Consider the following 21,642-nt stretch of genomic DNA (forward strand, 5'->3'; position numbering starts at 1 on the left):
CCCCCCCCCCCCCGACGCGCAGCTCCAGCAGTGCGCCAACACCGGCCTCTGGGATGACCCGGAGGGCGAGGCGCAGGGCGATCCGGATGGAGACGGTGGAACTCCCGCAGGATCGAAGGGTCCAATACGTCCTCCACCGGCACCCAGCATCTCTCCTCCGGACCGTACCCCTCCCACTCCACGAGGTACTGAAGGCCCCTCGCCCGACGCCTCGAGTCCAGTATGGATCGGACTGCATACGCCGGGGCCCCCTCGATGTCCAGAGGGGGCGGAGGAACCTCCCTCACCTCAGACTCCTGGAGTGGACCAGCTACCACCGGCCTGAGGAGAGACACATGGAACGAGGAGTTAATACGGTAATATGGGGGAGCTGTAAACTGTAACAAACCTCGTTCACTCTCCTCGGGACTTTGAATGGCCCCACAAACCACGGACCCACCGGGGCCTCACTGCGGTGACGGTCTGCGCTGGCTTTCTGACGCCTCACGGCCCGCTGAAGGTGCACATGAGCGGCGTCCCACGTCTCCTCCGAGCGCCTAAACCAGTCGTCCACCGCAGGAGCCTCGATCTGGCTCTGATGCCATGGCGCCAGAACCGGCCGGTACCCCAGTATGCATTGGAAAGGGGAGAGGTTGGTAGAGGAGTGGCGGGGCGAGTTCTGGGCCATCTCTGCCCAGGGTATGAACGCCGCCCACTCCCCCGGCTGGTCCTGGCAATAAGACCTCAGAAACCTACCCAAATCCTGGTTTACTCTCTCCACCTGCCCGTTACTCTCGGGGTGAAAACCTGAGGTAAGGCTGACTGAGACCCCCAGACGTTCCATGAACGCCCTCCAGACCCTTGACGTGAACTGGGGACCTCGATCAGATACTATGTCCTTGGGCACACCGTAGTGCCGGAAGACGTGTGTAAACAGGGTCTCCGCAGTCTGTAGGGCTGTAGGGAGACCGGGAAAAGGGAGGAGACGGCAGGACTTAGAAAACTGATCCACAACGACCAGGATCGTGGTGTTACACTGTGAGGGAGGCAGATCCATCAGGAAGTCCACCGACAGGTGCGACCACGGCCGTTGTGGAACGGGTAAGGGTTGTAACTTCCCTCTAGGCAGGTGCCTAGGGGCCTTGCACTGGGCACACACTGAGCAGGAGGAAACATAAACCCTCACGTCCTTAGCCAAGGTGGACCACCAGTACTTCCCACTAAGACAGCGCACTGTCCGACCGATGCCCGGATGACCAGAGGGGGGTGACGTGTGGGCCCAATAGACCAAACGGTCGCGGACAGCAAACTGAACGTACAGACGCCCAGCTGGACACTGGGGGGAGTGGGCTCTGTACATAACGCCTGCTCGATGTCCGCGTCCAGCTCCCACACTACCGGTGCCACCAGGCAAGAGGCCGGGAGTATGGGAGTGGGATCCATGGACCGCTCCTCTGTGTCATACATCTGGGACAGTGCGTCTGCCTTTGCGTTATGGGAACCTGGTCTGTAGGACAGGGTGAAAACAAAACGGGTAAAGAACATGGCCCACCTTGCCTGGCAAGGGTTCAGTCTCCTCGCCGCCTGGATGTACTCCAGATTGCGGTGGTCCGTCCAGATGAGAAAAGGGTGTTTAGCCCCCTCAAGCCAATGTCTCCACGCCTTCAAAGCCTTGATGACAGCCAACAACTCCCGGTCACCCACATCATTGTTTTGCTCCGCCGGGCTGAGCTTCTTCGAAAAGTAGGCACAGGGGCGGAGTTTTGGTGGCGTACCCGAGCGCTGAGAGAGCATGGCTCCTATCCCAGCCTCGGACGCGTCCACCTCCACTATGAACGCCAAAGAGGGATCCGGATGAGCCAGCACGGGAGCCAAGGTAAACAGAGCCCTCAGCTGACCAAAATCCCTGTCCGCCTCAGCTGACCACTGCAAACGCACCAGTCCCCCCTTCAGCAGTGAGGTAATGGGAGCCGCTACCTGACCAAAGCCCCGGATAAACCTCCGGTAGTAGCTGGCAAACCCTAGAAACCACTGCACTTCCTTTACTGTGGTGGGAGTCGGCCAATTATGCATGGCTGTAATGCGGTCACTCTCCATCTCCACCCCTGAAGTGGAAATGCGGTACCCTAGGAAGGAGACGGACTGTTGGGAAAACAGGCATTTCTTAGCCTTGACGTACAGGTCATGCTCCAACAGTTGACCAAGCACCCTGCGCACGAGGGACACATGCTCGGCGCATGTAGTGGAGTATATCAGAATGTCGTCGATATACACCGCTACACCCTTCCCGGGCAGGTCACGGATAATCTCTTCTACAAAGGCCTGGAAGACTGATGGAGCATTCATCAACCCGTACAGCATGACGAGGTACTCATAGTGCCCTGAGGTGGTACTAAATGCCGTCTTCCACTCATCCCCCTCCCGGATACGCACCAGGTTGTAAGCGCTCCTGAGATCCAATTTTGTGAAGAAGGGCGCCCCATGCATTGACTCGATCGCACTGGCTATGAGAGGCAGCGGGTAACTGTACCTCACAGTGATTTGGTTGATGCCTCGATAGTCATACACAGGCGCAGACCTCCATCCTTATTCTTCACAAAAAAGAAACTCGTGGAGGCAGGTGAAGTGGAGGGCCGAATGTACCGCTGCCCCAGAGATCCGGAGACATATGTTTCCATAGCCGTCGTCTCCACTTGCGACAGGGGATGCACGTGACTCCTGGGAAGTGCTGCGTCTATCGCACAATCCCCCCGTCGATGGGGAGGTAATTGAGTCGCCTTCTTTTTACAGAAGGCGAGAGCCAAATCGGCATATTCAGAGGGGATGCGCACAGTGGAGACCTGGTCTGGACTTTCCACCATAGTAGCACCGACAGAAACCCCTAAATACCTCCCTGAACACTTTTGTGAACACCCTGTGAGAACCCTCTGTTGCCACGAAATAGTGGGGTCATGACAGGCCAACCAGGGTAGGCCCAGCACCACGGGAAACACAGGAGAATCAATAAGGAATAGACTGATTCTCTCTTTGTGACCCTCCTGCGTAACCATGCCAAGTGGAGCGGTGGCCTCCCTAATTAGCCCTGACCCTAATGGTCGACTATCTAGGGCGTGCACAGGGAAGGGCATATTCACAGGAACAATGGGGATCCCTAAACTATGGGCAAATGATCTGTCAATAAAATCCCCAGCTGCGCCTGAATCTACGAGCGCCTTATGCTGAGAATGCGGGGAAAACTCAGGAAAACTAATAAACAAAAACATGTGAGCAACAGGGGGCTCTGGGTGAGCCTGGTGCTGACTCACCTGGGGTGACACGAGAGTGCCCTGCCTGCTGCCTCGACTCCCAGAGGAACCTCCCAAGCACCAACCGGCAGTGTGCCCTCTGCGGCCATAGATGGTGCATGGAACGGTCCCTCCTCCGGTCGCCCTAAGTGCAGCACCTCCCAGCTCCATGGGCGCCGGAGCGGTGGTGCTGGGGGATGGAACTGACAGACCCCGATCTGGACGTCCGCGGGTAGCCAGCAGGTTATCCAGCCGGGTGGACAGGTCCACCAGCTGGTCGAATGTGAGAGTGGTGTCCCTGCAGGCCAACTCCCGACGGAGGTCCTCGTGCAGACTGCACCGGTAGTGATCGATCAGGGCCCTGTCGTTCCATCCCGCGCTGGCGGCCAGGGTCTGGAATTCCAACGCGAACTCCTGTGCGCTCCTCGTCCCCTGCCTCAGGTGGACGAGACGTTCACCCGCCGTTCACCCGCCGCTCAGGCGGATGGTCAAAGTCTGCACGGAAGCGGCGGGTGAAATCCTCGAAGTGGTCCAACACCGCTTATTCTTCCCCCCATACGGCATTGGCCCACTACAGGGCTTTCCCTGAGAGGCAGGAGACGAGGGCTGCGACGCTCTCTCGGCCCGAAGGAGCTGGGTGGACGGTTGCCAGGTAGAGCTCTAGCTGGAGCAAGAACCCCTGACAACCCGCCGCTGTTCCATCATACTCCTTCGGGAGGGGGAGCCGTATCCCACTGGGCCCAGGTGAAGGAGTGGTGAGTGATGTGAGACTGGTGGTGCTGGTGGAGCTGGTGGAGACACTGGAGGGACTCCTCTTCTCTCCCAGCGCTCCATGGTTTGTAGCACGCGATCCATGGCGCTGCTGAGATGCTGCAGCATGGCAGTGTGCTGCTGGACTTGCTCCTCAACCCCTACTGCTGGGGCACCTGCTCCTGCTGACTCCATTCCTTGTGGTGCGTGTTTCTGTCAAGGCTGTGGGTAACTGGTGAAAGGAGTCAGGCGCAGGAGAGCTGAGATGCGTGGACAAGGTATTTAATTCAAGGAAACACCAGTATAAAACACAATACTATGGTGCTGGAAAATAACGGTACCACGAAATAAACGGGCGTAATAACAAAACCCGGTAACAATAAACCAGCCGTCAGACACAGCCTTACAATAAAACAAACACGCACACAAACATGGGGGAAACCAGAGGGTTAAATAATGAACATGTAATGGGGGAATTGAAACCAGGTGTGTAAAAAACTAAGACAAAACAAATGGAAAATGAAAAGTGGATCGGTGATGGCTAGAAGGCCGGTGACATCGACCGCTGAATGCCGCTTGAACAAGGAGAGGGACCAACTCCGGCGGAAGTCGTGACACATGCCAATAAACCCCTTAAATTGAAATTGAGAGAAGAGTACTAAAGCTTTCTCACAAACAGCTTTACACTCCATGTAAAAGGGTTTAACAGTTTAGATTAAACCAGGTTGAAACCAGAAATAATACACCATGGAGGTATGCTCTCTATCAGAGAATACACTGCCTCAGCTGGGTCTGTTTGTGTCACGCCCGCTCCCACTCTCCCTCTGTGGTGCTCGAGGGCGCCAGGCTGCCCAGCACTACGCACACCTGCTTCCCTCGTCACGCTCATCAGCGATTCATTGCACTCACCTGTGAGTCACTCACTGTTGTGCAGCATGCGCCAGAGGACTTAATTACAGTATGGAATTCACAACTAAATGTGTGTCACCTAGATATCTTATAGCTATTAAGTTAACTGTCTAAAATGTGTTAAATGCTCTGCAGTTGTGCATTTGGTTTGCTAATTTAGTAGCTAGTTAGCTATCTAGCTAAGTGGTTAGCTTCTTCCAAAATCAGGCATTAGTTTGGTAACAGCAGAGAATCCCCTCCTGAAGAGCCTTACTGGCTAATGTTTGTTTTGTGCGTGCAGAAAACTATGAGTAGCATTTTTGAGTTACTTGTATGCTTGTATAGTTTAGGTCAGAAAATGTAGAAAAAGTTAGCAATGCGCTTGTTAGCATTTAGTTAGCATTCTCTATGGGATTTTACATGTACTTGTTAGCAATGCAATTTCTTAATTTTTTTTTCTTTTTTTTTTTCTACTGTATCATTGATTGTATGTTGTTTTACTCCATGTGTAACTCTGTGTTTTTGTATGTTGTCGAACTGCTTTGCTTTATCTTGGCCAGGTCGCAATTGTAAATGAGAACTTGTTCTCAACTTGCCTACCTGGTTAAATAAAGGTGAAATAAATAAAAATAAATTTAAAAAATGCTAACCTTCAGATTACAGAGTGTGGTTTGGAAACAGTGCCCCTTGTGTTCAGTGACGTTATTACCGAATATGCCGGTATGGCATAAGGTCAGTATGAAGGTATGACAATCTGGATACGGCCCAAGCCCAGTGTGTGTGTGTGTGTGTGTGTGTGTGTGTGTGTGTGTGTGTGTGTGTGTGTGTGTGTGTGTGTGTGTGTGTGTGTGTGTGTGTGTGTGTGTGTGTTTGTGTGTATGGCAGTGTGCATGGCTGTGGAATTTCAAGAATGCATGACCCAGCACATTTGGTAATTCCATTTAGCTGAAGTCCAATAACTGCTTGTATTATATATACCACTTCCACTGGACAAGCTGCAAGAGGGTGAATGACTATTAGGAATGTAATCCAAAATCTCAGCTCACCGAGAATTACACTGCAGAGCATTTCTCTGTAGTTACTGTGTAATAACTTGGTAATAACCAATAGCTGAAGCACAGGTAACGCTGTAATAACTATGTAATAACCAATATCTGAAGAACAGGTAATCCTGTAATAACTATGTAATAACCAATAACTGAAGAACAGGTAACTCTGTAATAACTATGTAATAACCAATAACTGAAGAACAGGTAACGCTGTAATAACTATGTAATAACCAATAACTGAAGAACAGGTAACACTGTAATAACTATGTAATAACCAATAACTGAAGAACAGGTAACTCTGTAATAACTATGTAATAACCAATAACTGAAGAACAGGTAACGCTGTAATAACTATGTAATAACCAATAACTGAAGAACAGGTAACTCTGTAATAACTATGTAATAACCAATAACTGAAGAACAGGTAACTCTGTAATAACTATGTAATAACCAATAACTGAAGAACAGGTAACTCTGTAATAACTATGTAATAACCAATAACTGAAGAACAGATAACTCTGTAATACCTATGTAATAACCAATAACTGAAGAACAGGTAACTCTGTAATAACTTAGTAATAACCAATAACTGAAGAACAGATAACTCTGTAATAACTATGTAATAACCAATAACTGAAGAACAGGTAACGCTGTAATAACTATGTAATAACCAATAACTGAAGAACAGGTAACTCTGTAATAACTATGTAATAACCAATAACTGAAGAACAGGTAACTCTGTAATAACTATGTAATAACCAATAACTGAAGAACAGGTAACTCTGTAATAACTATGTAATAACCAATAACTGAAGAACAGATAACTCTGTAATACCTATGTAATAACCAATAACTGAAGAACAGGTAACTCTGTAATAACTTAGTAATAACCAATAACTGAAGAACAGATAACTCTGTAATAACTATGTAATAACCAATAACTGAAGAACAGGTAACGCTGTAATAACTATGTAATAACCAATAACTGAAGAACAGGTAACTCTGTAATAACTTAGTAATAACCAATAACTGAAGAACAGATAACTCTGTAATAACTATGTAATAACCAATAACTGAAGAACAGGTAACTCTGTAATAACTATGTAATAACCAATAACTGAAGAACAGGTTATGCTGTAATAACTATGTAATAACCAATAGCTGAAGAACAGATAACTCTAAAAACAATGTAATAGCCACAAGGAAGAGCATTTAACTCTCTAATAATGAGATAATAATCAATAACTTTAATTGCTGTTTGATCTGGCTTTGGAATTTAGCGTTTTTACCGGCATCTTGGTTTTGTTTTCGCCCAACGTTTTTCGTTCAGCTTTTTGCTTTGGATGTTTTTATCTGCTTCACCATGCACCTGTCTGCTAAGGTTGAACACCACCTCTCCTACTAAGCTTCCCAACAAAAGCTTCTACCATTGTCTGCTGCACTGTCCTTGGATCCAAGCTGGCAATCTGCTCCTGTCTGCTCTGGCTTGTCTCCCCCTGTCTGGTGCAGGTACCCCTGCCATAGAGTGTTCAGAACACTGACGTTAATTAACCTTTCTGGTTATAAACGTTTTTGGCAAGACAGATCTTCCAAAGGTGGTGGAGTAGCAATCTTTACCAAGGAACACCTTCAGTGCTCGGTTGTCTCCACCAAGTCTATTAGATTTCCTGGCTTTAAGCATTCAGCTTTTAAATAACTCTTTGTTGACTGTTTCTGGGTGTTATTGTCCACCATCAGCACCGGCCTGTACCCTACCTGCCCTAAGCTCTCTCCTGGCCCCTTACACTAAGTCTGAATGTGTCATGCTAGGTGACCTAAACTGGGAAATGCTTAAACCACCTAACCAAGTCTAAAAACAATGGGACTCCCTAAATCTCTCTCAGATTATTAATAATCCCACAAGGTGAAACTCCAAACACCCATAAAAGGCTACTCTCCTTGACGTTATCCTCACAAAAAAATCCTGATAGGTATCAGTCTGTTGTTTTCTGTAATGACCTTTCTGTTCGACCGTGATCTGGCAGAGTTACTCGACCTCAAGGACACCATTAGGTGAATGGCTTGGGCACACAAATATTCAGGTTTACTGGCTATCGTTCAGGGAAATGAGAAATAAGTGCACTCAGGCTATCTGGAAGGGCAAAGTTAGTTACTTTAAGAAGCAGTTCTCTCTCTGTGGGTCTAACCTCAATAAATTCTGGAAAACGGTGAAAGACCTGGAGAATAAACCCTCCTCCTCACAGCTGTCCATGTCCCTTAATGTTGATGATGTGGTTGTTACTGACAAGGAGCGTATGGCTGAGTTCTTTAATTACCACTTCATTAAGTCAGGATTTCTATTTGGCTCAGCCATGCCTCCTTGCCCGTCCAACACTTCCTCATCTCCCAGTCCTTCTAATGCAACAAGCCCTGATGCTCCTCCCTCTTTTCCCCCTGCCCCGCTACACAGCGTCTCCCTACAGGTGGTCACTGAGTCTGAGGCCCTAAAGGAGCTCCTTAAACTTGACCCCAAAAAAACATCTGGGTCAAATGGTTTATTTCCTTTAAGGTTGCAGCCCCTATCTCTCGCCTTTTTAACTCTGCCTCTCCTCTCTGGGGAGGTTCCCAGTGCTTGTAAGGGAGCCATGGTGCATCAAGCTGATCCTAACTGTTATAGGCCAATTTCTATCTTGCCCTGTTTATCAAAAGTGTTGGAAAAACTTGACTGGCTTTCTTGATGTCTATAGTATTCTCTCTAGTATGCAATCTGGTTTCTGCTCAGGTTGTGGATGTGTCACTGCAACCTTAAATGTCCTAAATGATGTCACCGCTGCCCTTGATTCTAAGCAATGGTGTGCTGCTGTTTTTGATAGACTTTGCCAAAGCTTTTGATACAGTAGACCATTCCATTCTTGTGGGTGGCTAAAGACTATTGGTGTCTCTGACGGGTCTTTGGCCTGGTTTGCTAACTACCTCTCTCAAAGAGTGCAGTGTGTAAAGTCAGAACACCTGCTGTCTCAGCCACTGCCTGTCACCAAGGGAGCACCCCAAGGCTCGATCCTAGGTCCCACACTCTTCTCAAATTACATCAACAACATAGCTCAGGCAATAGAAGGCTCTCTCATCTATTTATATGCAGATGATACAGTCTTATACTCAGCTGACCCCTCCCTGGATTTTGTGTTAAATGCTCTACAACAAATCTTTCTTAGTGTCCAACAAGCTTTCTCTGCCCTTAACCTTGTTCTGAACACCTCCATGTGGTTCGGTAAGAAGAATCCTGTTAAAGGTCGCCAAAGCACACACATCCCTGGGTCGTTCCTCTTTTCAGTTTGCTGCAGCTAGCCACTGGAACGAGCTGCAACAAACACTCAAAGACAGTTATCTCAATCTCTTCATTCAAAGACTCAATCATGGACACTCTTACTGACACTTGTGGCTGCTTCGAGTGACATATCGTTGTCTCTACCTGTTCGTACCATGTTTGTGCTGCTGCCATGTTGTGCTGCTGCCATGTTGTGTTGCTGCCATGCTATGTTGTCATGTGTTGCTGCCATGCTGTATTGTTGTCTTAGGTCTCTCTTTATGTAGTGTTGTGGTGTCTCTCTTGTTGTAATGTGTGTTTTGCCCTATTTTTACATTTTTAATCCCAGCCCCCTTCCCCGCAAGAGGCCTTTTGCCTCTTGGTAGGCCGTCACTGTAAATAAGAATTTGTTCTTAATTGTCTTGCCTAGTTAAATAAAGGTTAAATAAAAATTGACAACATTTAAAGAACAGGTAACTCTGTAAAAACAATGTAATATCCAATAACTCAAGCACAGATAACTCTGTAATAACGATGTAATAACCACAAGGAAGAGAATTTCACTCTGTAAAACAATGTAATAACCCAAAGCGTCCTACCTCTTTGGCCTTGTTGCGTGTTCTCATGTTTTCAGCGATGTACTTGACACTCTCGATGGCCTGTTTGATCTCTGGTGACACCACGGAGAAGGCCACCACTGCGTTGACGTTGGGCGGGCTGCTGAGCGCTCGGGGCAGTTTGGATAGGTCCGGATCAGAGGGGGCAGGAGGGGGCACCACCGGGGGTACGGTGGAATTACAGGGGAAATTCGGCTTGTTCTGCACTTCGCCGTACTCCACACAGTTCATCGCCCCCGCCTGCCCTGTTTCGGCGGTGACCGCACCCCCGTCCACCTGCACACACCCGCCCCCTATTCCTCCCCCAATGCTGTTCTTCCTCTTCTTCCCCGTTCCACTCGCTCCTCCTCCTACACCCCCATCTCCAATACTCCCACCTCCTGTTCCATCTCCTCTCCCACTCCCCAAGGAGGGGCAGCCCTGGTCTACTGGCCTCCTCATGAGCAGCACCTTGGGCAGCAACCCCAGGAACACAGACCGGACCCACGCCGGCATGGTGTGGGTCATAGGCGTACGGTAGTGGACGTTCAGCACAAACACGGTGATGACGATGGAGAGGGTGACGAAGATCATGGTGAAGAGGAGGTACTCCCCGATGAGAGGGATGACCAGAGACGTAGACGGGATGGTCTCAGTGATGACCAGGAGGAACACAGTGAGGGACAGGAGGACAGAGATACAGAGGGTCACCTTCTCTCCACAGTCAGAGGGGAGGTAGAAGACGAGGACGGTGAGGAAGGAGATGAGGAGACAAGGGATGATGAGGTTGATGGTGTAGAAGAGAGGCAAGCGTCTGATGTAGAAAGAGTAGGTGATGTCTGGGTAGATCTCCTCACAGCAGTTGTACTTGATGTCGTGTTTGTAGCCCGGCGCGTCGATAATCTCCCACTCGCCACTCTCCCAGAAGTCCTTGAGGTTCACCTATGGGGAGATAATAGTATGTCAACCATAAAGCAGAGCCAGGGGAGTTCTATCCTAGAAGGAGATAAAGAGGGCTTCGACTGAGATTACGTCATAAAAAAGACCAGGAAGTAATTACGGTTGAAATTGACTAAGAAAACCATAAAGCCACATTGAATTAGCCAACAAATATAACCCATTATTTTAATGTGGCTAACTAGCTAGCAAACGAGTTAGTAAACGAACTATCCAGTGGGATTACTGACCTTTGACCCTATGAGCACTAGGTCAATCTTGGCCTTGTCGTAGGTCCAGGAGCCAAACTTCATGGAGCAGTTCTGGTAGTCGAAGGGGAAGTAAGTGATGTCCATGGGGCAGGAGGATTTAAAGATGGCGGGGGGGATCCAGGTGATGGTGCCATCAAACTTCAGCAGAGCTTTGGTCTTGTCCTCAACCAGGAAATCTCCCACAGCACTGAAGAGAGGGGAGATATGATAGCGTGGCATTTATCACTGATGGCAAAAAAAAACACTGAAGAGGAGAAAATGGGCGATGGTTAGCACAGCATGTAGCAGTGATGGATAAAAAAAACACCCCCAGAACTGGAGAGGAGACAATGGGTGATGGTTAGCGTAGCATTTAGCACTGATGGCTAAAAAGCAACAAGAGAACATAATAACATAGGCTCAACTTTGATTTTAGAAGTGGGGGGAGCATAATTAATATTATTAATATTTATTTTAATCCAGTTAAATAAACACTCCAAACAGCCTACCCGACCACTTGGAGGCGTCCGCATCGTCCCAAAGCACACCGTTGCCTCATTTTGTATCACATTCCAATTATAAAACTGGGGGGGAGAAAAATGCAAAAATGCCCCCCCGTCCCCCGTCCCCCACCCGTCCCCCACCCGTCCCCAGTGAAAGTTGTGCCCCTGCAAAATAATGTACAGAGTTAAGAGATTGAGCTCACTTGTTGTAGAGGACGATGTCCGGCCTCCATATCTTATTGGAGGGCACGCGAATGAACTCAAGTCCGTCATACTCGATGGGAACCCATTTCAGTTTGTAGTCATTCCAGACCTGCAACAAAACATTTAACAGTGCTTTAACTGGGGTTTTGGTTATCTGAGGGGTATAGACTAAACTTCCTAGATCAGATAACTTGACTTACATGTCTCAGCCATAAATTGGTCTCCATAATCTGATTGACTTCATCCTGACAAGAAATAGAAAAAATATGTACATGAAGTCATAGCCTGTAAGTAATTAGGTCAAATAAACAGGCAAAGTGATATCCTTATTTTCTCCAGTAATGATGCAGTAATGAGTAATGAGTCTCACCACTTTGACCAGTTGGGATATGGAGACCTCAAACTCCACGGTGACAGGGTCAGAGACATTCTCCACTGGTCTGATGAACTGGTTGTATCGCCTGAATAAATTCCTGAACAGCCTGTCTTCCCCCTTAGATGACAAACAGCCTGAGAGGAGAGGAGGGAAGGAGGAAGAGGGAGAGACAGTGAGGGAGAGACAGTGAGAGAGAGAGAGAGAGAGAGAGAGAGAGAGAGAAGCAGAGAGGGAGGGAGAGAGAGAGAGAGAGAGAGAGAGAGAGAGAGAGAGAGAGAGAGGGAGAGAGAGAGAAGGAGAGGAGAGGACAAAGATAATCTTCACTTGAGCAGTCCTTTTACAAAATAGTAGGGTGTTTTTTTTAAATCATTACCATAAAGAGATTGTCCCTTGTCAGGCTTTAACGAAGGGGACTTTGAGGTGAACTAGAGTTTTTCATCACTTTGTCCACATTAAGGTTTTAATCAATGGCTCTTTGCTGCGGATGGAGAGAAAGTAGAAAGTTGTGGCTGATTGAACTATGGTGTGTGAAGAGTCTCACATTGGAGCTGTTTCTACGTAGCAAGGCAAGTGGAAGCTTTTAGCAAATCCCGCCAGACTGGAACGCAGCGTGTGTGTGTGTGTGTGTGTGTGTGTGTGTGTGTGTGTGTGTGTGTGTGTGTGTGTGTGTGTGTGTGTGTGTGTGTGTGTGTGTGTGTGTGTGTGTGTGTGTGTGTGTGTGTGTGTGTGTGCGCGTGTGTGTGTTGTCTACCCGACTCTGTTAAATTCTGAGTGTACCTGGCAAAATAGGAATGAAGGTCATTTAGTGACCTGCAAAAACCTCCCCCGCTGGTGACTTGGCTGCCGGGACGATGCATGGAACCCACGCCTGTCCGAGCAGAAAATCATGCCTCACTTGGGACATCCCTCCACCCCTCTCCACCCCCGCCTCGGCCCCGGCTTCAAAGGACACCAGTCTCTTAATTCCCCCCCCCCCCCTCTCTCTCTCTCTCTCTAACCTTCATTCTCCCTCTCTTCTTCTCAATTTCCTCTTCTTGCCCACCCACTCTCTTCCTTCATTCTTTTCCCTCTCTCTCTCCTTCCTTTCCGTCCATCTCTCTCATGGTTAATTGAACACAGCCTTTGAAAGACCACTAGTCTCTCTTCGCTCTCCCCAGAGTCAGCTGTCTGTCAGTCTGTCTTTCTGTTGCTGCACCAGTAGACAACTAACACCAGTAGAATATAGATACTGGGACCAGTGGATGTGAGCATCAGTGCATCACCCCTCCATTCTGTGACCAGAGAGTAGAGTGAACACCAAATGGCTGAACACATTTAGCGACTGAAAGTGAAAACAGGGCAAAAACACCAAGACATTTCCTGGTGTTAATGAATAAAATATGGTCTTTTAGGGGACGCTTTTATCCAAGTCTTGCAGTTAACATGTATTTAGTGGATTACATAATACAATATAATTATAATACAGACAGGTATTGAACCCACAATGCTGCTTGTACTGTTCCAACCAAATGAGAGTCACACGTCTCCTTTATCCATACCAGTCAGATGTTTAGATCGCTCCTGAAAAACATGGATCCTATTTAACTTAGAACCTTATTGACTAAGAAGTCAGTGGGAAATTCAGCTCAAAACAGTTTGAGACACACACCCACAAACACACACACACACACACACTCACCGTTCTGTACTCTACTGACTGAGCCAGTTACATACACTACATGGCCAAAAGTATGTAGACAACTGCTCTTCGAACATCTCGTTCCAAAATCCTGGGCATTAATATGGAGTTGGTACCCCCTTTGCTGCAATAACAGCCTCCACTCTTCTAGGAAGGCTTTCCACTAGATGTTGGAACATTGCTGTGGGGACTTGCTTCCATTCAGCCACAAGAGCATTAGTGAGGTCGTGCACTGATGTTGGGAGATAAGGCCTGGCTCGCAGTCGGCGTTCCAATTCATCCCAAAGGTGCTCAACGGGGTTGTGGCCAGGCCTCTGTGCAGGCCTTTCACAACGACCTTGACAGACCATTTCTGTATGGACCTCGCTTTGTGCACTGGGGCATTGTCATACTGAAACAGGAAAGGGCCTTCCCCAAACTTTTGTCACAACGTTGGAAGCACAGATATGTCTAGAAGTCATTGTATGCTGTAGCGTTAAGATTTTACTTCACTGGAACTAAGGGGCCTAGCCCGAACCATGAAAAACAGCCCCAGACCATTATTCCTCCTCCACCAAACTTTACAGTTGGCACTATGCATTGGAGTAGGTAGCGTTCTCCTGGCATCCACCAAACCCAGATTTGTCCGTCGGACTGCCAGATGGGTGAAGCGTGATTCATCACTCCAGAGAACGCATTTCCACTGATCCAGAGTCCAATGGCGGTGAGTTTTACACCACACCAGCCGACGCTTGTGGCTGCTCGGTCATGGAAACCCATTTCATGAAGCTCCCGACAAACAGTTCTTGTGTTGACGTTGCTTCCAGAGGTAGTTTGGAACTCGGTGAGTGTTGCAACCGAGGACAGACAATGTTTACGCACTACGCGCGTCAGCGCTTGGCGGTCCCGCTCTATGAACTTGTGTGGCCTACCACTTTGCGGTTGTGCAGTTGTTGCTCCTAGACATTTCCGCTTCACAACAGCACTTACAATTGAACGGGGCAGCTCTAGCAGGGCAGAAATTTGACGAACTGACTTGTTGGGAAAGGTGGCATCCTATGATGGTGCCACCTTGAAAGTCACTGAGCTCTTCAGTAAGGCGATTCTACTGCCAATGTTTGTCTATGGAGATTGCATGGCCGTGTACTCGATTTTATACACCTGTCAGCAACGGGTGTGGCTGAAATAGCCGAATCCACTCAATTGAAGGGGTGTCCACATACTTTTATATATATAGTGTACCACTCAACTTCTGGCGTACATTATCACACACACACGGGCCTGGAATTCAGACACACAACACACAGTCCTTCAAACATGACCTGGCTCAAAACTGTCTTGTCATCTTGTACATCTTGAAAGGATGTTGAAGATGGTAGCAGATGATTTGGGGATTTCTCTTTGGCCAATGTGACTCTGGTGTGCTCAAATGGTAACATGATGAGTAGAATTTCAACATGAGTCGTCTCACTGATGTCGTTTTCACTCAAGATCTATTCAGTCCTTTCAGGTCATACAGTCCTTGTGCCAATGTCCATTAACAGATCACTTTATGGTTTTTATATGTTTTTATATATGCCAAGCATATATATGCTCTCTAACTATTGCCAACTCCTAATGGAATTGATTTATAAAACATGTTAGGCTTGACAATGGAGTTAGCAAAAGCTATGTGACTGTTTAATCTACCTTAGTTGAATACACTGACTGTAAGTCGCTCTAGATAAGAGCATCTGCTAAATGACCAAAATGAAAATAGGCTCAAATGTCAAATGTGGCTAAATGTGGCTCAAACGTCTCCTCAAATCTTCTATCATTTTCCACAGCAGCCAGTCCCTAAATCTCCATGTAAAAGTAATAAACTCTGAAGAAGTTTGTAAGATCACAAAGTTTCCCGAGGTCACTTGAAGCGGTGCCGAGCGCTGCCGAGTCTTAGAGCTTAATGAAAAAGCCGCTCTCCAGAGAGAGCAAAGTGGACGGCTGTAATTTCTGCTTTCGCTACCTGCCGACGTTAAAACACAGCACTGGTCCCTGATTGGCTGCGCTCTGAGAACCTCGTTTAAGTCCCTAATTGGGTAGGGGAAACGAGGGCAATTATAATCTGTTCATTAACTGGACCTTTTGTTCACACTGAAAAATAAAATTAATATATTTCCTCCGCTTCTTCCTTCCTTCCCCCTCCTTCATCCTTCTTCCTTTCTTCCCCCTCCTTCATCCTTCTTCCTTTCTTTCTTAATCTCTGTGTGGATTGGAAGGTTTCTTACATCACATAGATTTAACAATAGCCTCTCACTTTTTAACTTCTGGTGACATCCCTGTGATAGAAACAGGCAGCCTTCCTATTAAACGTGGGTCAGTCAAGACGCAAGGATGTGTGTTTGTGTGCTGTATGGAAACAGAAACACTCAGAAACAGAGGTGTAGATATGATTGAGGAAGAGCATGAGGACTTGGGTCCTCCTACTGATTCACCAACTCTTCATCCCGAATCTCAGTCCAGATAAACTAAGACTAACCCTCGGAGAGACAGCTCTTAGAAAAAACTAAGTGGACACATAGAGGTCCGTTCAAACGGGGCAGATAGATTTGCAGTTAAGAAGCCAAACAGTGTTCAACTCTGTGTTAACGGAGCAGAGAGCTCTAGAGACCTGAAGCCTCATTGGCTGAGAGCCCTTTGATCAGGCGAGCGCTTGACAATGATCGACCACGAGGCGTGAGGCTGCGTATCGCACGCTCCCAAGGAACTAATTACGTCCAATAATAAGTTGAAGGCTCTGATTGGTCTGAGTGAGAGAGAGAGTTAGTGTGTGTGTGTGTGTGTGTGTGTGTGTGTGTGTGTGTGTGTGTGTGTGTGTGTGTGTGTGTGTGTGTGTGTGTGTGTGTGCCCTTGTGCGAGTGCGTGAGCGAGTGTGTGCGTGTGTGTGATTGTGCGTGCGTGCGTGCGTGCGTGCGTTTGTGAGCGAGAGGGAGAGGGAGAGAAGGGGAGAAAGACAGAGGGAGAGAGAGAGAAAGAAGAGAGGAGATAGTGTTTGTTGTCTTCAGAGTGATACATTGGGTCTGTCTGGGACATGCTTTATGATTCCCTAGAGGAATGAGTGTGACTAGCGGATGTGTGACCATCCAATCAAGCAGAGTGTGCGCCTGCGTGTGTGTCTCAGCAAACATGCGTGCGCGCGCACATTCACGTGTGTGGCCTCTCTGTCCATCCGCCCTTGATTACCCTACTCCCCATACTGCTCCCCTGTTGCACGCAGAATGTCACAGTAAGGAGCTGATGCTAATGTCTGCTAGCCAACTATTTAGCAACCCTGCTAACTGAGGTCATCGGGAGTTTATAGCGTATCTCTAACAACAACAAAAACGCCATTCCCTGTTCCAAAAAAAATCCGCTGAACCTCTCACACTCCAACTGCCCCACGCCAGGGACACGCGCTCAGAGACACGCGCTCAGAGACACGCGCTCAGAGACACGCGCACGGCAGTTTACTTGGATGGGATTCCACAGGAGATGTACACTCTTACAAAAAAGGGTTCGCTGTCCCCATAAGAGAACTCTTTTTGGTTCCAGGAAGAACCCTTTTGACTTCCATGTAAAACCCTCAGTGGGAAGGGTTCTACCTGTTACCAAAAAGGGTTCTTCAAAGGGTTCTCCTATGGGGACAGCCGAAGAATCCCTTTTAGGTGCTAGATATCATATATTTTTTTCTAAGAGTGTAATCTGAACTGCCACACACAACAGCATCTACAGACTTCACAAACGTGTGGGACATGAACGCACGCAGTGAGTACTGTTGAGTTGAATGCACAGTGGCGTATGCATCATGATTCATAAATGTCCGTATGCAGCCAAGCCGCGGTAATGCAATTAGGAGTGGAGGTCGAGGTTGAGTTTCTACGAACATACTAAACATTCTGAATATGGAGTGAGGGAGTGAACAGAACTAACATCCATAAAGGCATGCTGTGTCTATAAGTACCGAGGCCAGTATTGGCCACTTAGCTAAATGCATGGCTACTAATGTTGGCCACAGTGCAACTAGAAAGGACATTTGCACAATCTGCATGAATTTTAACCATTGGTCCACTTAACATTGCCTGCCCTGTGTGTGTGTGTGTGTGTGTGTGTGTGTGTGTGTGTGTGTGTGTGTGTGTGTGTGTGTGTGTGTGTGTGTGTGTGTGTGTGTGTGTGTGTGTGTGTGTGTGTGTGTGTGTGTGTGTGTGTGTGTGTGTGTGTGTGTGTGCATGTGTACGTGTGTGTGCGTGTGTCTAAGACCAAAGGGTCGCTAATACACACACACACGCAAAAACGCACACACAAACCCACGTAGACACACACACACCATGAAAAGGCAAATTGGGCGTCAGTTTTACTGTAGGGGTTGTTGGAGAGGCACCTCTGAGAAGCGCAGCACTGCTTTGCAAGGGTCCAGACATAAGGCTGGGGCTGGATGTAAGGGTTCGGAAAGGGTTGGTGAAGATGAAGTTATTTGAATTGGCCCATTGGAACCAACTTGGGTCTGTGTTTAGGCACTGTATTGGTTCAAATGCTACTAACGGGAGATTGCATGCACCTGCGTATTAGGACAAAACTTGCTAGCAACCAAAAACCCACAAGAATAAACCAGCAGATCAGTTGATCTCATGTTACCGTGTCAAGCGAGTTTAATTCCAAACGGCTGTGTCTAGGTACTGTATTCACGCCCCCAATGAATAAGCATCAGAGCCGGGACCGAAAGACTGAAAAACAGGCCATCAGACTGTTGAACAGCCATCGCGCCATGTACTGTAGTAGGAGATAGACTCACACACACAAGCTCACACACAAGCAGACTCCTGTACTCGCATGTAGACTCACACACACGTGAGCATGGGTTTATGCACAAACACAAGCACATACACACACACACACAACACTGCTGTTCCATGTAAATAGAGACGTTAAACACTGGACACTCCCCTTTACGTTTTTCACATTACTGTATTCTCACATAGCTCATTCTAATATATATACACTAATGTACATTCCATTTTTGTTACACTATTTATACACACCACATATTTACCTACTGAATTCTTCAGGGTAATAAATCTACTGCTGTATATGTCATTCTTACTATATACTGTGCAATCAGAAAGTATTCACATCCCTTGGCTTTTTCCACATTTTGTTACATTACAGCCTTATTCTAAAATAAATGAAAAAAAAATGTCCCTCATCAATCTATACACAATACCCCGTAATGATAAAGCGAAAACAGATTTTTAGAAATTTTTGCAAATGTATTAAAAATAAAACAAACAGAAATACCTTATTTACATAAATATTCAGACCCTTTACTATGAGACTGGAAATTGAGCTCAGGTGCATCCTGTTTCCATTAATCATCCTTGAGATGTTTCTACAACTTGATTGTAGTCCACCTGTGGTAAATTCAATTGATTGGACATGATTTGGAAAGGCACACAGCTGTCTATATAAGGTCCCACAGTTGACAGTGCATGTCAGAGCAAAAACCAAGCCATGAGGTCGAAGGGATTGTCATTAGACCTCCGAGACAGGATTGCGTCAAGGCACAGTATCATAAGCGTCGTAATGATCGGACCAAACTGCAGCAGGGATGTGAATCATCTTCTTGATTTATTAAAGAAATGAACACTGAACAAAAGACCGCTGAAAAACAGTCCTGTAAGGTACATAGACTACACATGGAACAACCACCCACAAACACAAGAGAAAATAAACCCACTTAAATATGGCCTCCAATTAGAAGCAACGACAACCAGCTGCTTCTAATTGGAGGTCGTTCCCAAAACTAACATAGAAATAGAAAAACTAGAAAACCCACATAGAAATAGAAAACATAGAACATAAACCAAAACCCCCAAAACAAACACCCCCTGCCACGCCCTGACCAAACTACAATAACAAATAACCCCTTTTACTGGTCAGGACGTGATACACAGATCTGAAAAAGGGTACCAAAACATTTCTGCAGCATTGAAGGTCCCCAAGAACACAGTGGCCTCCATCATTCTTAAATGGAAGAAGTTTGGAATCACCAAGACTCTTCTTAGTGCTGGCCGCCCAGCCAAACTCAACAATCGGGGGAGAAAGGTCTTGGTCAGGGAGGTGACCAAGACCCAATGGTCCCTCTGACAGCTCCAGAGGTCCTCTGTGGAGATGGAAGAACCTTCCAGAAGGACAACCATCTCTGCAACACTCCACCAATCAGGCCTTTATGGTAGAGTGGCCAGGCGGAAGCCACTCCTCAGTAAAAAGCACATGACAAACCGCTTGGAGTTTGCCAAAGGCACCTTAAGGACTCTCAGACATGAGAAACAAGATTCTCTGATCGGATGAAACCAAGATTGAACTCTTTGGCCTGAATGCCAAGTGTCACGTCTGGAGGAAACCTGGCACCATCCCTGCGGTGAAGCATGGTGGTGGCAGCATCATGCTGTGGGGATGTTTTTCAGCAGCAGAGACTGGGAGACTAGTCAGGATCAAGGGAAAGATGAACCGAGCAAAGTACAAAGATCCTTGATGAAAACCTGCTTCAGAGCGCTCAGGACCTCAGACTGGAGGAAGGATTCACCTTCCAACAGGACAACGACCCTAAGCACACAGCCAAGACAACACAGGAGTAGCTTCGGGACAAGTCTCTGAATGCCCTTGAGTGGCCCAGCCAGAGCCCAAACTTGAACCTGATCAAATATCTCCGAAGAGACCTGAAAATAGCTGTGCAGTGACGCTCCCCATCCAATCTGACAGAGCTTTAGAGGATCTGCAGAGAAGAATGGGAGAAACTCCCCAAATACAGGTGTGACAAGCTTGTAGTGTCATACCCAAGAGGACTTGAGGCTGCAATCACTGCCAAAGGTGCATCAAAAAAGTACTGAGTAAATGGTCTGAATACTTATACAAATGTAATATTTCCATTTTTTCTTTTTAATACATTTGCAAAAATGTCTATAAACCTGTTTTTGCTTTGTCATTATGGGGATATTGTCACAGATTATGTCATGGTGTTGCAGGGAAGACCAAAATGCAGCAGAGTTACTCATTCTTTTAATTCACAAAAACAAGAGTAAAGCATCCACAGAAAAAACCAAAACAATAAACGATACTCACGACACCAACAGTTTTGCAGGCTATACTAACGCAGTGCAAAAACAATTCCCCACAAACACACAGACAAACACACCCAACTAATATAGGACTTCCAATCAAAGGCAACACCACACAGCTGCCTTCAATTGGAAGTCCACCCCAATTACCTCTACATAGAAACACCCAACCTAGACAGAACATAGAAAACTTCTTCTGCCACGCCCTGACCAAAACTATACACCTACTCCACCTGCTGGTCAGGACGTGACAGATATTGTGTGTAGATTGATGAGGGGGGAAATGATTTAATACATTTTAGAATAAGGCTGTAACGTAACAAAATTTGGGAAGAGTCAAGGGGTCTGAATACTTTCCAAATTCACTGTATGTTCGTCTTTATATGCATAGCTTGCTTTTAGATCAATGATAGTGTTATTTGGGTTGTTAATTGGTTTCATTCTGACATTCTTGATTTCTTGTTTCTAGTTTTTGATTATTTATTATTTGTTGACTTGTTTGAAATGTTACTGCACTGTTAGGGGCTAGTAACACGAGCATTTTGCTGCACCTGTTATAACATCTGCTAAACTGTGTAATGCGACCAATAAACTTAGATTTTATTTAATATCGACCTATCAGGAACATTGAGAATCACAAGGTTGGTAATTAATCTCAAATAGTTCATACCTAATACTCTAAAATACCAAAAATGAATTAATTACTGAGAAATAACTTTATTTCCGTTGTACTGAATGACTAACAAATTGTCACGACTT

At 46.8% G+C, this 21,642-nt stretch overlaps 1 protein-coding gene across 1 annotated transcript in view; it reads right to left on the bottom strand.

Annotated features, from left to right (window-relative positions):
* Positions 1 to 21,642, bottom strand: part of LOC115187580 (neuronal acetylcholine receptor subunit alpha-3-like) — a 45,149-nt gene that overhangs the window by 19,300 nt on the left and 4,207 nt on the right. The window contains exons 2-7 of the mRNA XM_029746533.1: positions 12,094 to 12,233; positions 11,924 to 11,968; positions 11,723 to 11,832; positions 11,017 to 11,224; positions 10,135 to 10,771; positions 9,833 to 10,095 (exon numbers count right to left, since the gene is read on the bottom strand). Coding sequence (XP_029602393.1) covers positions 9,833 to 10,095; positions 10,135 to 10,771; positions 11,017 to 11,224; positions 11,723 to 11,832; positions 11,924 to 11,968; positions 12,094 to 12,233 — 1,403 coding nt within the window. The remainder of the gene's footprint in view (positions 1 to 9,832; positions 10,096 to 10,134; positions 10,772 to 11,016; positions 11,225 to 11,722; positions 11,833 to 11,923; positions 11,969 to 12,093; positions 12,234 to 21,642) is intronic.

The sequence above is a fragment of the Salmo trutta genome, unplaced genomic scaffold (genome assembly GCF_901001165.1).
Source record: "Salmo trutta unplaced genomic scaffold, fSalTru1.1, whole genome shotgun sequence".
Lineage (NCBI taxonomy): Eukaryota > Metazoa > Chordata > Actinopteri > Salmoniformes > Salmonidae > Salmo > Salmo trutta.